Here is a 14032-nt window from a genome sequence, read left to right on the forward strand (position 1 = left end):
AAAAGAATGATTTCTATAAACGAAGATGGAAGAAGTATACATTTCAGGTGTGGTGTATGGCCCATAGGAGTGCACAGAGGCTGGGAGAAATAAGAGGAGATAAGGAAATATCTAGCAGTCCAGTTTAGCTGGAATATAGGACATATGAAGGAGAAACGTGTGAAATAAGGTGAGAAAGGTAATCACCTTTTTTGTTTGTTTTTTAAATCAAATATCTATTATGTTCAAGGCATTGTGCTTTGTGGAGGGGCTTAAATGATAAGCTAAGGAGTTTGTGTTCTAGTTGATAAAGCAGTGGGAACCACAGAAAATTTTTGAGCAAGGGAGGAACATGGGTAAAACTATTCCGTAGGAAGATTATTTTAGCGATAGGGTGGAAACAGTTGGAGGCTGTCTATAATAGATGCTTCCACTTCCTCTCCTTTCATTTTTTCTAAACTCTTTGAAATCTGGCTTCCAGCCTCATCTTTCCACTAAAACTGCTCTCCCCAAAGTTATCTTAAGTTCTCTTAATTGCCCAGTCTAATGGCTTCTTCAATCCTCTTCCTTTCTCTTGTTTCTGCAGCTTTTGACGCTATGGATCACCAGCTCCTCTTGAACTCTCTTCTCTCTAAGTTTTTATGACCTGGTTCTCTTCCTATCTAACTGCTCCTACTTTCCTGCATCTTCCTTTGGGCAACACCCACTAATTGTGGGTATCCGACAATCGTAGGTTCTCTTTTCATCTCCCTCTCTACTATCTTACTTGGTGATCCCATCAGCTCCCAAGGGTTCAATGATCAACTCAGTGCTCATTATTTTCAAATCTACTTATTTAGCTGTAATCTCCCTCCTGACCTCCAATCTTATATCACCAACCACCTCTATTTTTTTTTTTAAACTGAATAACTATTTCATCCAGGCTGAAACTCACACCATCTCTTCCTGATTTTACTGTTTGTTAGTTAACAGAAATTTCGACCTGCACTGTTTCTGACTTGTGTTGGTTCATCCCTCCTTAGACAGCCAGGGGGTCCTTCACTCCTGAGGGCCCTTCATGACTAGGGGATACTGGATAAGCTTGAGTTTTACTACAACTCAGAACTCTGGAGCTCAAGTGATTCACCAGCCTCAGTCTCCCCAATAGGAGAGATTACAGAGGTGTACCACCACTACTGCCTCTTAGTCATGTCAAACAGTGTCCTATAGTTCTCTCAAACAGCATTTCCAGTGTTTCTCCCTCAAACACACCCCTTCTTTTGGACTTCCCTATTATTGTCAAGGGTACCACCATTCTCCCACTCACCCAGATTTCCAATCTCTGTGTCATCTTGTATCCCTTACTTGTACTTGCCTCATGTATCCAGTCTATTTCTAAGTCATGTCATTTCTACCTTTACTTTTATCTCACATAAAAACTCTCTTTTTGTAATCACTCTAGTGGAAAATCTGCAGTCTCCAGGCCACATGTGATCCTCTAGGTCCTCACGTTCAGCCCTTTGACTGAATCCAAACTTCACAGAACAAATCCTTTTATTAAAGGCAGGTTCCCCACTCTATCCCAGTGCATACCCATCTCACTTCTCACCTGGACTATTAGAACAGCCTTCTGATTGGTATCTCCCCTTCCATTCCATCCTCTACTCAGCTCCCAAAGTGATCAAAGTGATATCACCCCCACTCAGTAAAATCCAGAGGCTCCCTATTGCCTCCAGAATCAAATATAAAATTCTCCATTTGGCTTTTAAAGCCTTCCACCAGCTGGCCCTAACCTGCCTTCCAACTCAATCCTCCTCCCCCTACATTCTCTATTATCTAGCAGTATTGACCTCCTTTCACATAATATGCCATCTCCTGACTCTGGGTTTTGTTTTGTTTTTTACTGACTATTTGGAATGCTCTCCCTCCTTATCATTACTTCCTGTCTGCCCTGCCTTTTCATAAACTCAGCTCAAATCTCACCTTCTACAAGAGGCTTTTCCCAGTTTTCTCCTTTCTTAGTGCCTTCTCTTTGAGATTACCTCCCATTTCCCATGTATATTTTATATGTACATGCTTGCTTGTACATTAGAATATGAGTTCCTTAAAGGCTTTAGTCCAGTGCCTGGCACATAGTAAGTACTTAATAAATGCTTGTTGACTGACTAAAGACCAGGAGACAATTTAGGAAGCTATTAGGATGGTCCAAGGAGGGTTTAAATTGGGGAGGGTGGCAAAATGTCAGACTTCTTTTCTAGGAGTATTCCCAAGTAGATCATGGACAACACAAGAGGACCTCTAAGTACAAAGATATACAGGGATGTTGTATTTATAATAACAATAACCTGAAAGCAAAACATGTGCCCATTACACAATGGCTAAACTCTAACGTATGACCGTAATGGGATGTTGCTCTGCTGTAGAGAAGGACAAGTACAAAGAATTAAGAGATATTTGGAAAGACTGATGCAATGATTCAGAGTGAACAAAATAAAGCCATACTAGCTACCCGTTTTGGTCCCATCAATTCCTCCAAAAAGAGGAAAGTGACATGTATAGAATTAGCCAAGTGAACTGTGAGGTAACTTTGTTTCAGGGAGATAGACTTGGTGGAGTTCAGCAGCAGTAGATGTGAACTCACTAGGGCAGAGGACAGCTTTCTGGTTGGTCTGGTTTCCCCTAAGAGATCTGAGGCTTACCCCCTGGAATTCAGCTGACAAGGATAAAAGGATCTCCAATTTCTTCAGCTTGGGAGCTCCCCCTACCAGATGGCTGAGTCTTTGTACAAGGTAACCTGCTTAGACGTTAAAGTTGGCAGAAGTTCATCAAGACTTGTTTGAGTCAGTGACTAAGTATCCTTTTCCCCCTATTTCATAGTTATTATTTTTCCAATTACATGCAAAGATAGCTCTCAACCTTCACTTTTATAAGATTTTGCGTCCCCATTTTTTTCTCTCTCTCCCTCATGTGCCTGCTCTCCAAGACAATCTGATATAGGCCATTCATGTACCATCTTATTAAACACATTTGCACATTGTTACTAAGTATCCAAGGCAGGATTTGTGAACCCAGGTCTCGTTGATTTCAAGTCCAGCTGAGCACTTGGACTGCTGGCCCAGCCTGCATACAGGAAGCATTTAATAAAGAGGACTTTGTAGAGGAAAAAGTCTTGGTTTTAAAGAGAAACTGAAGGTCCAGTCTCTTTCCCTGTCTGAACGTTAGTTTTTTCCTTCCTTCAAATAAGATGATCAGTAAGGTAGGCTGTTTCAAGCTATAGATCTTGCGACCCCAGGAAGCTACGAATTGAATGGCGCCTTCCACAGGGCACTCTCTTTGGAGGCCGCCATCTTCCGTACGCAAGGACCACACATTACGCATGCTCTCCTTTTCCGGCGACTCCAAAACCGATTTGTGCGCATGCTCGCTCGCAGTCACCCGGACGTTCAGCCGGCTGCGCTTTGATTAGAAGAATTGAGAGCGAGGACCACGGGCTTTCGGGCCTCGGTGCGTCCGGGTTTCCGGGAGGGGGACGAGGAGGGAGAGGGAGCTCGGCCCCGGGGCTGTGGGCAGCGGAGTGGAGCCGAAGCTAGCCCCGGGCTGGCCTGGCCTTGGAACAACAGCCTCTGCAGCCCTGAGGGTCCGGGGTACGCTGAGCCTCTCGTTGTTGCGGCGCATGCGTAGTTTGGCCTCACAATTTTTTTAATTGAGCCCGCCCCTTCTGTGTGCGCGGGAGGGGGTCGGCGGTAGATGGGGGGGGGGGGGCGCCCCAAAGAGCATCCCCCTCCAGGCCGAGGTTTCTTCCAATGTAAAATAAGATTTAGAAACCGGTCTCTGAGGCCCCTTCCAACCCCAGTCTATTTCACTCGTTTCTTACTAAGTCCGGCTCTTCCTGACCCCGTTTGGACTTTTCTGGGCTCAGATCCTGGAGCGCTTTGTCCTTTTACAGATGAGGAAACTGAGGCAGACCCAGCCTGAGGCCCGACTCGAACTCAGGAAGATGAGTCTTCTGATTCCTAGGCTCTGGGTGGGGTGGTTGTGGTTTTTTTCTCTTTCGGGGCTCACGGTCTTATTTCCCTTTCCTTCCCCGTCCCCCTTTTCCAAATAAAGTAACTGAGGCTCCCCAAGGTTTAAGGGATTTGCCTTAGGTCGGTTAGGGGTCCGAAGCCATCATCGTTCCCAGATCTAGCACGATTTATGTTAAAACGGCGGGTCTTTGAGTAATGAGCGAGTGGTCCCAGGCTAGCTATCATGACCTGGGCTGTGCAGGAGGTGAGAAATAACCCAGGCTTTATGAGAGAGGAAGTGACATGTAGGTAGGTACTATCATACAAGGTGAAGTGTCATGAGGGCAGAAGAAAGATCCAGACCTAGCCCACCAAGGAGAAACATCCAGTTGGGGACTTCTGGAAAACTATAAGAAAAGAAATGAGGAAAGACTGAGCATTGGACCTCACTTAACTAACTGGATGATGCTGGGCAAGTCACTGAACTTCCCTGCCTCAGTTTCCTCAGCTGTAAAATGGAAATAATTACAACACTCATCTCCCAGAGTTGTTGTGAAGATCCAATGTGTTATTTGTAAAACGTAAATGCTTTATGTTATCACTATTTTATTAATGCAGTAGCCAGTGGTAATAATTAGTGGCATTTAACTTTTCAATGTTTTCAGAGCACTTCACATGTGATAACCCTCTAAGATAGTTAAGGAGTGTCATCCCCTTTTCATAGACAAGGGAAATGAGATTCAAAGAGGTTGGGTCATATATCCATGGTCCTAGTAGCCAGTAAGTGTCAGAGCTACTGTTTAAAACAAAGGTTTTCCGATTCCCACTGGAGTGTGCTCTGTTGTGCCAAAAAAATACAAGTATTAAAATATAAATAAATGTGGGAGAGCTTCCATAAAGTGATACCCCAGTAAGAAAGCAGAATCAAAACAATAAAAAGTGGGGGAAAAAGGGGACATAAACAGGATATTTTAGTTACCTTGTTAAAGATGGCAGATGCTTCTTTTCTCGAAGTGAAGTCTATGATTTTATGTGTAGTTTAATTTTATTTCAGTGTTTTTACTTTAAAATACAAAAATATAATCAGCTTATTGGGCAAAGTGATCTGTAAGGTCCTATCACTTCTATAATCCAAGGATCCCTTCTGAATCAGATTTTCTTTTGTTTCTTATCACTCAGGGAAGCTGACAATATGGAGGCACCTCCAGTCACCATGATGCCAGTAACAGGTGGCACTATAAATATGATGGAGTATTTACTTCAAGGTAAGTTAGCCTAGGAATTTGTTATATCACCCATTTTGTCCTCTTTGAATCAGTTATGATAAACATTTTTGCCAGGAAATAAGGCAGCTATGGTATGTATGGTTCTGGAGCGGGTAATAGGAAGCTTGGATTCTGGGTCAAGCTTTGCCACTAAGTGGTTGTGACCTCCAGATAAGGAAATTCATACTCAGGTTGAGTAGCCCTTGGGGCTCATTGTAAAAACAGAGGATTAGAGTAAGGTGATCTCTAAGATCAAGTTGTATTTTGGTTTTGTAGATGGTTATCTGAAATGTAGAAAGCTAGAATGATGTTCAGGGTTTAATGGAGCTTCCTAGGAATTCATGTCCTCTGTCATGCTCCTTCTGTTTTTTATTTTCCTAATGAAAGTGAAGAATGAGGTTCCCGTGATGTTTTCCTTCCCTTTAGGAAGTGTTTTGGATCACAGTCTAGAGAGCCTCATTCACCGACTTCGGGGACTGTGTGACAACATGGAACCTGAGACTTTTCTTGACCATGAAATGGTGTTCCTCTTAAAGGGGCAACAAGCTAGCCCTTTTGTTTTAAGAGCCCGGAGGTCGATGGACAAGACTGGGGCACCCTGGCATCTGCGCTACCTGGGACAACCTGAAATGGGGGACAAGAACCGCCATGCCCTAGTACGTAACTGTGTAGACATTGCCACGTCAGAGAACCTGACTGATTTCTTGATGGAGATGGGCTTTCGAATGGACCATGAGTTCGTTGCCAAGGGCCACTTGTTTCGAAAAGGTATCATGAAAATCATGGTATACAAGATTTTCCGAATCCTGATGCCAGGAAACACAGATAGCACAGAGGCCCTGTCCCTCTCTTATCTTGTGGAGTTAAGTGTTGTGGCACCAGCAGGACAGGACATGGTCTCTGATGACATGAGAAATTTTGCTGAACAACTAAAGCCTTTGGTTCACTTGGAGAAGATAGATCCCAAAAGGCTAATGTGACAGAAAGGGACTGCCTAACATTGGGATCTGTTCTTTTGCGTAATAGAAATCAAGACTCCAAATAAATACACTTGAGCAACAAAAATTGAACTTTTTAACCTTGAGTATAAGGGTTCCAGGAACTTACCTGAGCTCTGGACCTCACATCTCTTTTTCTAGAGATTTCAGCAGGGTTTGGTTCCATCTCTTTGTAATGAAATGTCCAGTTAATTTGGACCATTCTGTTAGCTCATTTGTTCAACTATATTGGCAATGTTATCTTTAAAAATTAAATTTTATTTTTTTCAGTTATCAAACCTTTATTTTTTTCTTCCCTCTTCTGGAAATACAAAAGAAAGGCAAAACCCTTGTAACAAGTATTTAGTAGTGCCATTCTGATGGTATGAGATCTGACCTAAAATTTGATCAAATTTCATTCTGATAACCTTTTTCTGTTAGTACAGGAAAAAGAAGGTGAACAAAAACCGTTTTTGCTGGCAAAGGAAAGCTATTAACTCAGTTTTCCCCATTAAAACTTTAAGTTATAGTATCTAAGACCAAAGACAGTGAGTATATGTCATATGGTAAAATAACATGTAAGGCAGTGAGTCCATAGTTTCTAATTCTCTGTTCTATTTCCACCTTAACCATTGCCAAGTTTGTTATAACCAAAGGAGCATGCAGAAATCTACACATTCTATGAGACCAAAAGCAGAGATAGCTCTTGGTGTGATTAATGTAAAGAAAGTTTATTTTTAATATTTTGTGAATACTCCTTATTTTCAAGTCAGAGTCACTTCTGGATATTCCTTTCACTTCCTGCTTCTCCCCAGTTTCCCTTATAACCAAGAAAATTAGCTAAGCAAAAATGACTTCTCCACGGGACTGCATCTGTTAGCCCGATGCTTGACTGCTGAGAGGCAGTTTTTTTCCTTATCTGTCCTTCCTAGTTCATTATTAGTTTTTTATTTGCTTAGTAATTGGATAATTCCTTGAAATGATGGTTTCATTGACAGTACCTCTTATTTTATATCTTATTCTTTTTTCTACTTGCTTCATTCTGCATCAATTTATACAAACTTTCCCCAAGAATTATTTGTTGTTTTTTAATTAAATTTATTCTTTCTAGTACACAGGCTGTGTAGCCTCGTGAGAGAGAGCACAGGCTGTGGATAAGTGTCAGTCTGCTAAATATCTTCCTAGGTTTCTCCAAGGTTCCTATAAGTATAGTTCAACCTCTCCTGTTCTCTAATTAGTTGACCTTAGACTTAAATTCACTTAATTCTCTTAATTCACTTAAATTCTAGGGCTTAAGTTTCCCTATATCTAAATTGACTGTGTGAGTATGGACTGGAGCATCTTAGTTCCCTTTTACCTCTAAGACTGACCAACTTAAATTTTACCAATTTCTGGAATTTGCTGGTATTGACCTTTTTGGATGTGAGATAAAAATGGTTACAGTTAAATAACTTACCTTTTCAAATTTCTAACAGCGTTTTCTTAATCCTTCTGAAAAACTGACTTTCTAATTTTAAAGTTTCTATCAGCAATCCAGTAATTCTCAGTCACCCAGTTCAAGACCTGAACGATCTCTGAACCTTGCTTTTTGTCATCTCCCACATCAATCAATCCCCCAGTCTCGGCCATCCTTTCTTTCATAATGCTTCTTGAATCTGTCTCTTTTTGTTCCCTGACACAACCTTAGTTAAGGCCCTCAAGAAATCTCACTTTTATTACCAAATAGTATACTAACAGATAGCTCACTGCCTTCAGTGTATACCCATTCAATTTAACCTACTCATATAATATTGTGACATTAATTTTAAAACACTCCTTTCATTATATCACTGTCTTGCTGTAAAGAAACTGCATGAATTGCCCATTGGAGAAAATATTACAGAATTAAGATATATCTTGATTATTCCTACCACTGTGCCTTTGCTCATACTGTGCCTTTTAATTTAATCTATGCCTAATTTAAATCCTACTTCTTCAAAATCAAATATAAGTCCTAGTAGAAAGACTACCATGCCCCATAATTTAACGTCCAAGCTTGACTCAGGCCCACACTTCAGACCAGGGTAGAGGCAAGGGGCACTTGTTAGGATGGTAAAAAGTCAAAGTTAGTTTGCTAACATTTCTGGCAGTGTGCCGGTCGTTCTGGGCTCAGAATTTGAGCTTGGGCCCCTAGCTTTCCAATTCCATAAATCATGAGATTTTGAGATTCTGAGAAACCCTGGTTGCTGATTTGCCCCCAGACACTAGTCTCCTGTTATCTGGATCCCACTCTGGGGAGGGGAAGTTTCTCAAGGGGGCAAGGATTATCTTTTCCCTCTTTATTTCCCTAGTGCTTAGCACAGTGCCTGGTACATAGAGGGTACTTAATAATGATTGATTGATTAGCTTTAGTGCCCCACACTAACAGTGATCTGTCCCTTCTCTGAACTTAGATTGCACTTAGTTTGTTCCACTTTTTTGACCCTTTATCATAAAACACCTTAAAGATTAAATTTTTTAAAAATCTGTTTATATTTTGTCTCCACAACTCATTGGTCAGTTCCTCATGATCAGGGACTGTTTTATACTCTGCCTTTCTCACAGCCTGCCTAGCATTGTACTACTGTCACATAGTAGGAATGCTGATCTCTGTTGAGTGAATGCTGAGCCATAGGCTCAAAGGTAAGCTTTCCTGTCTGAACTGGTTTCACCAAGGTTCTCTCATGAGTCAGATTGGAAGCTCTGGGGCTCAGTAGATGGAACATGCCAGAGGTTTTGGAAAAATTAAGTTCTCTTGCTATCTTTGCTGCTGATATTTCTCTTTGACTTTGGACAAATTGCTTAGACTTTGGTATTCTGGTTTCCTTATCTACTGAGTGAGCCAGTCGTAACCATCTCACCCGTTATAACTGAAATTAGTTAAAAGTTTCAAACAAGCAATAAAGTGGTTGTGAGGAGCTGTGGGACCAGATTGATCACCCCACCTTGACCACACCCCCTTTCTGGACAGGTAACCTTTGCAGGAAATTCATCTTCCCCCTTCTTAGTGGAGGAAAGTCACGTTCAAGAGAAGTGGTTTAACCGGTTGAAATTTTGTTACATAGTCAACAACTCAGGGAAACAAACATCCATCCACCTGTCCTAAAATGCCCAGAGGTAGAATGCAGTGGCAGCTGTTTAACAGAGTTGTTGCATAGTAATTTAGGACCAGTAGTGAATTGAGATAGACAGGATATGATTCATCTCCCTGGTGCTCAGTTAGAATAGACTGTAATTGGGGTGTTTGGCTTTTTTGACTTAATATGCAAGTGACCATGAAGTAAATAAGCAATTAGTAAGATTCTGCTATGTTCTAAGTGCTACATAGTGCTGAGCATGTAAAGAAAGGCTAAAGAGTCCCTGCTCTCAAGGTGCTTATATTGAAATGAGGGAGACAAAATACACAGACAACTATGGGCAAATGGTATAAACAGGATAAACTGGAAATAATCCACAGAGGGAAGGCATTAGGATTGAGGGGGATCAGGAAATACTTCTGATAGAAGATGGCATTTCAGCTGGAGCTTGAAGGAAGCCAGGAGGCAGGGATGCAGAATGGAGAGAATTTCAAGCAGAAGGACAGACAGGGAAAATGTCTGGAGTTGGGAGATGGAGTGTCTTGTGTGAGCAAGAGCCAGGAGATCTGTGAAACTGGGTCACAGTACGTGGGGATGAGTAAGATGTAAGAAAACTAGATGGGGCGTAGGTTATGAAGGACTTTGAATGCCAAACTTTGATTTTATATTTGATCCTGGGGGTGATAGGGGAAGCCATTGAAGTTTTACTTGAGTAGGAGACTAATGTAGTCAAATCTGTGCTTTAGGAAGATTAATTTGTTAGCTGGAGGATAGATTGGAGCAGAGAGAGATTTGGGGTGATTACTGCGTTACTCCAGGTGTGAGGTGATAAGGTCCTGAAGCAGGGCGCTGAAATGTCAGAGAAGAGACTACAAGAGAAGAGATGTTAGGAAGGTAGAAATGGTAGGACATTTGGGGGAGAGGGAGGAGTCAGGGATTACACCTAACTTGCGGGCCTGAACGAGAGGACATTGGTACCCTTGACAGTTATAGGGAAGTTAGAAGAAGAGAATGTAGGGGGGGAAGGGGGAAGATAATGAGTTCAGTTTCAGATTCAGTTAGTTTAAGACGTCTACAATGCATTCAGTTCAAGATGTCTAATTAAGTAATTGGAGATGTGACTGGAGGTCAGGTTTGAGGTAGTTAGTGCTGGATAGGTAGATCTGAGAATCATCAGCCTGGAGATGGTAATTCAATCCATAGAAGCTGATAAAATCACCAGTCAAACAGTATAGAAGGAGAAGAGAAGAAGGCCTAGGACAGAGTCCTAGAGAATATCTTCAGTTAGCGGGCATGACCTGTGTGAAGAACCATCAAAAGAGAATGAGAAGGTACAGATAGGAGGAGATCCAGCAGATAGCAGTGTCACAAAAGCCTAGAGAAGACAGTACCAAGGAGAAGAGGGTGTTCAACAATATTAGAAGCTGCAGAGAGGTAAGAAGGATAAGGATTGGGAAAAAGTCATTAGATTGGGCAGTTAAGTTATTGATAAATTTGGTGAGAGTAGTGTTGGTTGAATGATGAGGTCAGGAGAGAGTTAAGAAGGGGAGGAGCTCTGTAACAGCATTTTCAAGGAGCTCACCACAAAAGGGAGAGAGGAGGGATTATAGCTGGCAGAGATAGATGGATCAAGTGAGGGGATTTTAAGATGGGGAAGACATGGGTCTGTTTGTATGCTGTAGGGAAGCAGCAAGTAGACAGGGAACGACTGGACATAAGAGAATGATAAAGGGACAGTCTTCAGGAGAAGATGAAACAGAATGGGATCCCTTGTGCATGGAGAGGGCTTTGGGTTGGTAAGAGGGAACACCTCTTCATGTGAGACAGGGTGAAGGAAGAGATATTAGGTGACATCTGAATGATGTGAAATGAAGAGGAGGGGGAGAATAGTAACTCTTGACAAATGGCCTCATTTTTTCAGTGGAATATGAGTTCTTAGCTGTGAGGATGGGGGGAGCTATGAGAAGTCTGAGAAAGGATGAAAAAGTTTAGAAAATCCACTGTGGTGGAAGGAGTCAGTTATCTCCTTACCATATTGAGGGCCCAGTTGAGATTCTGTAGCATAATTTAGCCACTCAGCATGGTTTTATGATTTTCTCCAGCTTCGTTCAGTAGCACATGCTACGGGCAAAGGCAGTGGGTGCTGAGATCAATCCAAGGCAGAAGCAGGGTAGACTCAGCCACACAGGGTTGAGGGCAAGGGACTCAGAGAACAATACAGTACAGAGTAGAACTGTATTGGCTGGTCCAGGGTCCAGGTGGGGAAGGAAGGAGCGTGGAGCTAGTAGAGAGGTGAAGCCCTAGGAAAGAAGTAAGGTGTTGAAGGAATGAAGAGCAGGGCATTGTAAAGCAGAAGGAGAGTTGGCATGACAACAGACTGTGACCAGATAAGGAAATTTTCTAGTTCATAATATGGAAGTAGTATAGTGATGGCAATAGCAAGATCATTTCCTTATATGACCTTATCTGATGTGAGGAAGGAAGGAAGCAAGTATTTATTAAACATCTGCTGTGTGCCAGGCACTGTGCTAAGTGCTTTGCAATTATGACCCTGGGAGGTAGGTGCTATTATTATCCCCATTTTGTAGTTAAGAATGCTGAGGCAAAGAAGTTAATTGAATTGTCCAAAGTCACACAGTAAGTATCTGAGGCTGAATTTGAAGTCAGGTCTTAAGTTCCAGGCCCAGCATTCTATCCATGGAGCAACCTCGGAATAAGTCATGGGACAGGTGTAAGTTGAGGAACTGGATGGTGATGGTGTTTAAAAGAGTATCAATAAGAATGTTGATGTCCCATACTATGAGAACAGGAGTTGGGGAGGAAAGCCAGATACTGAGCTCATTGAGGAAAAACGGGGAATGTCTTGGAGGTCAGTAGGCAACAGCAAGTAGAATTTTTATTGGATGGTAAATACAAATTGAGAGACCCTCAAAAGAGGAGAAGTTACTAAATGATGGTGGCAAAGGGTGAGCTTGGAAATGGCCCTGGGGAACAAGGAATATTCTAGTAACCCCACCTCAACTAGTGAGTTGGGGGGACAAATGGAAAGTGCTACCAGTACTAGACAAGATTTTCAGGGAGGCTTGTACTACCAGGTGAGAGCCAGAGCTAAGTGAGTGAAGGAAGATGGAAGGAGGGGGAAAGGAAAAGATTTAAGATGAAAGTCTTGAGACCTAGTTCATTTGCTAGAAAAAAAAATAGAGCAAACATCATTCTGAATTTGTTTCATGGGTTATATAGTACCAGTAGATGGGCTGGTCATGGGATATGGATGTGGGCAGAATTACAGTATTCATGGAAAGCGATAGAAGGAGATCTCCAGTTCACATGGATCTATTGAAGTATACTGCTGGATCACAGGTTTGGAACCCCAAGGCACCTCTGAGGCCTCTGAGTCCAATCATCTGAGAAGGATCATTGTGTCTGAGAAGCAGCCTGATGTAGCGGATAGGACCCTGGACTTGGGATCAAGAAGACCTGGATTTAGATTCTTTCTTAGATACTGATTAGCTGTGTGATCTGGCTTACCCCCTCCATGACTCAATTTTCTCAAATGTCAAATTTGGGAGCCTCCTATGTCTTTTTTAGCTCCAAATCTGTGCTCTCTTTTTATAGATGAGGAAACTGAGTTCTAGAGAGCTGAAAGGACTTTGGTTAAGACTCACAAGTAATAGTAAGTAGCAGACCTGAGAACTGAACCCAGGCCCTCTAACTCCAAATACAACATACTTTCCACAGCACCACAAGTATTTTCCTTCAAAGCAGTCACTCTGGGAGACTTTAGAGACAGAGGAAAAAGCAATGGGCTGAAATCAGAACAAGACTGGTTTTTCCCCATTTACTTCTGCCACTCACTGTGTGATCTCAGTAAAGTCTCTGTACTTTTTACTTTCCTCATCTACTAGTGTCCTATTCCTAGCACACAGTTGGCACTTAATAAACTGTTCATTAATTAAATTCTGTGAAATTTGTGTTCTGCGAAGTAACCAACCTGAGGAGCTATGTATTTATTTCAGTGATGCTGCCACATATTAAAAAAAGAAACAAAAGCATTTAGGGAACTTCTTAAGAATGACTTTCAGAATCATTCAACAAGCATTTACTTATTAGACATCTACTCTGTGCTAGACCCAAATGCAGAGACACAAAGACAAAAGTGAAACAGTCCTTGCCATCATCGACCTTCCAATCTAATGAGGAGACAATAGGCACTCACATAAGAATATATATATAAGATGAGCTCAAGGTAATTTTGAGGGGGGGGCCCACTAGTAACTTGGGGTCATGGTATCAAAATCCAGAAAGTCAAAAGCTGAGCCAAGAAGAGTTGAAAGCTGGTTGGTTTGGACCCCTGTCCAAAATGGAGGCCCTAGGAGAAACTCACCAGTGGAAAAAGAGGGACATTGTGAAGGAGAGAGATTCCAGGGTAAGAAGGATCCAAGGACGGATGGACATTCTAGGGTGAGGAGGTGCCAGATGTAGAGGAAGGAGTGCCTTCCAGGCTTGGTGTGCAAAGATGGGAGATGGAGTAGCCTATGTGAGTCAAGTGCATAGACTTAGTTGACTGCCCCCTCCCAGCCCCCAAGATAAAACCTGTTCACTTAGAGTCACACCTAAATAATCCCCATCATGATTCATCCAGAAGACTTTTCAAGAATCACATCTACCCTCATGGAAAATAAAGATTTGTCCCCTCTTTTGTCCTCTCTTTTTGAGGACCCTCAAAAGAATGT

At 42.1% G+C, this 14032-nt stretch overlaps 1 protein-coding gene across 2 annotated transcripts; it reads left to right on the plus strand.

The window, feature by feature from the left end:
- Positions 1-3352: 3352 nt before the first annotated feature.
- Positions 3353-6503, plus strand: MED18 (mediator complex subunit 18). Of its 2 annotated transcripts, none has more exons than XM_072609567.1 (3): positions 3353-3462; positions 5142-5227; positions 5654-6503. In XM_072609567.1, exons 2-3 carry the CDS (start codon positions 5155-5157, stop codon positions 6205-6207), a joined length of 627 nt encoding a protein of 208 aa, XP_072465668.1. In that variant the 5' UTR covers positions 3353-3462; positions 5142-5154; the 3' UTR covers positions 6208-6503. The 2 variants fall into 2 exon arrangements, with proteins under 2 accessions (XP_072465668.1, XP_072465669.1); XM_072609568.1 differs by having other exon boundaries at positions 3386-3602.
- Positions 6504-14032: the final 7529 nt, after the last annotated feature.

The sequence above is a fragment of the Notamacropus eugenii genome, chromosome 5 (assembly GCF_028372415.1).
Source record: "Notamacropus eugenii isolate mMacEug1 chromosome 5, mMacEug1.pri_v2, whole genome shotgun sequence".
NCBI lineage: Eukaryota > Metazoa > Chordata > Mammalia > Diprotodontia > Macropodidae > Notamacropus > Notamacropus eugenii.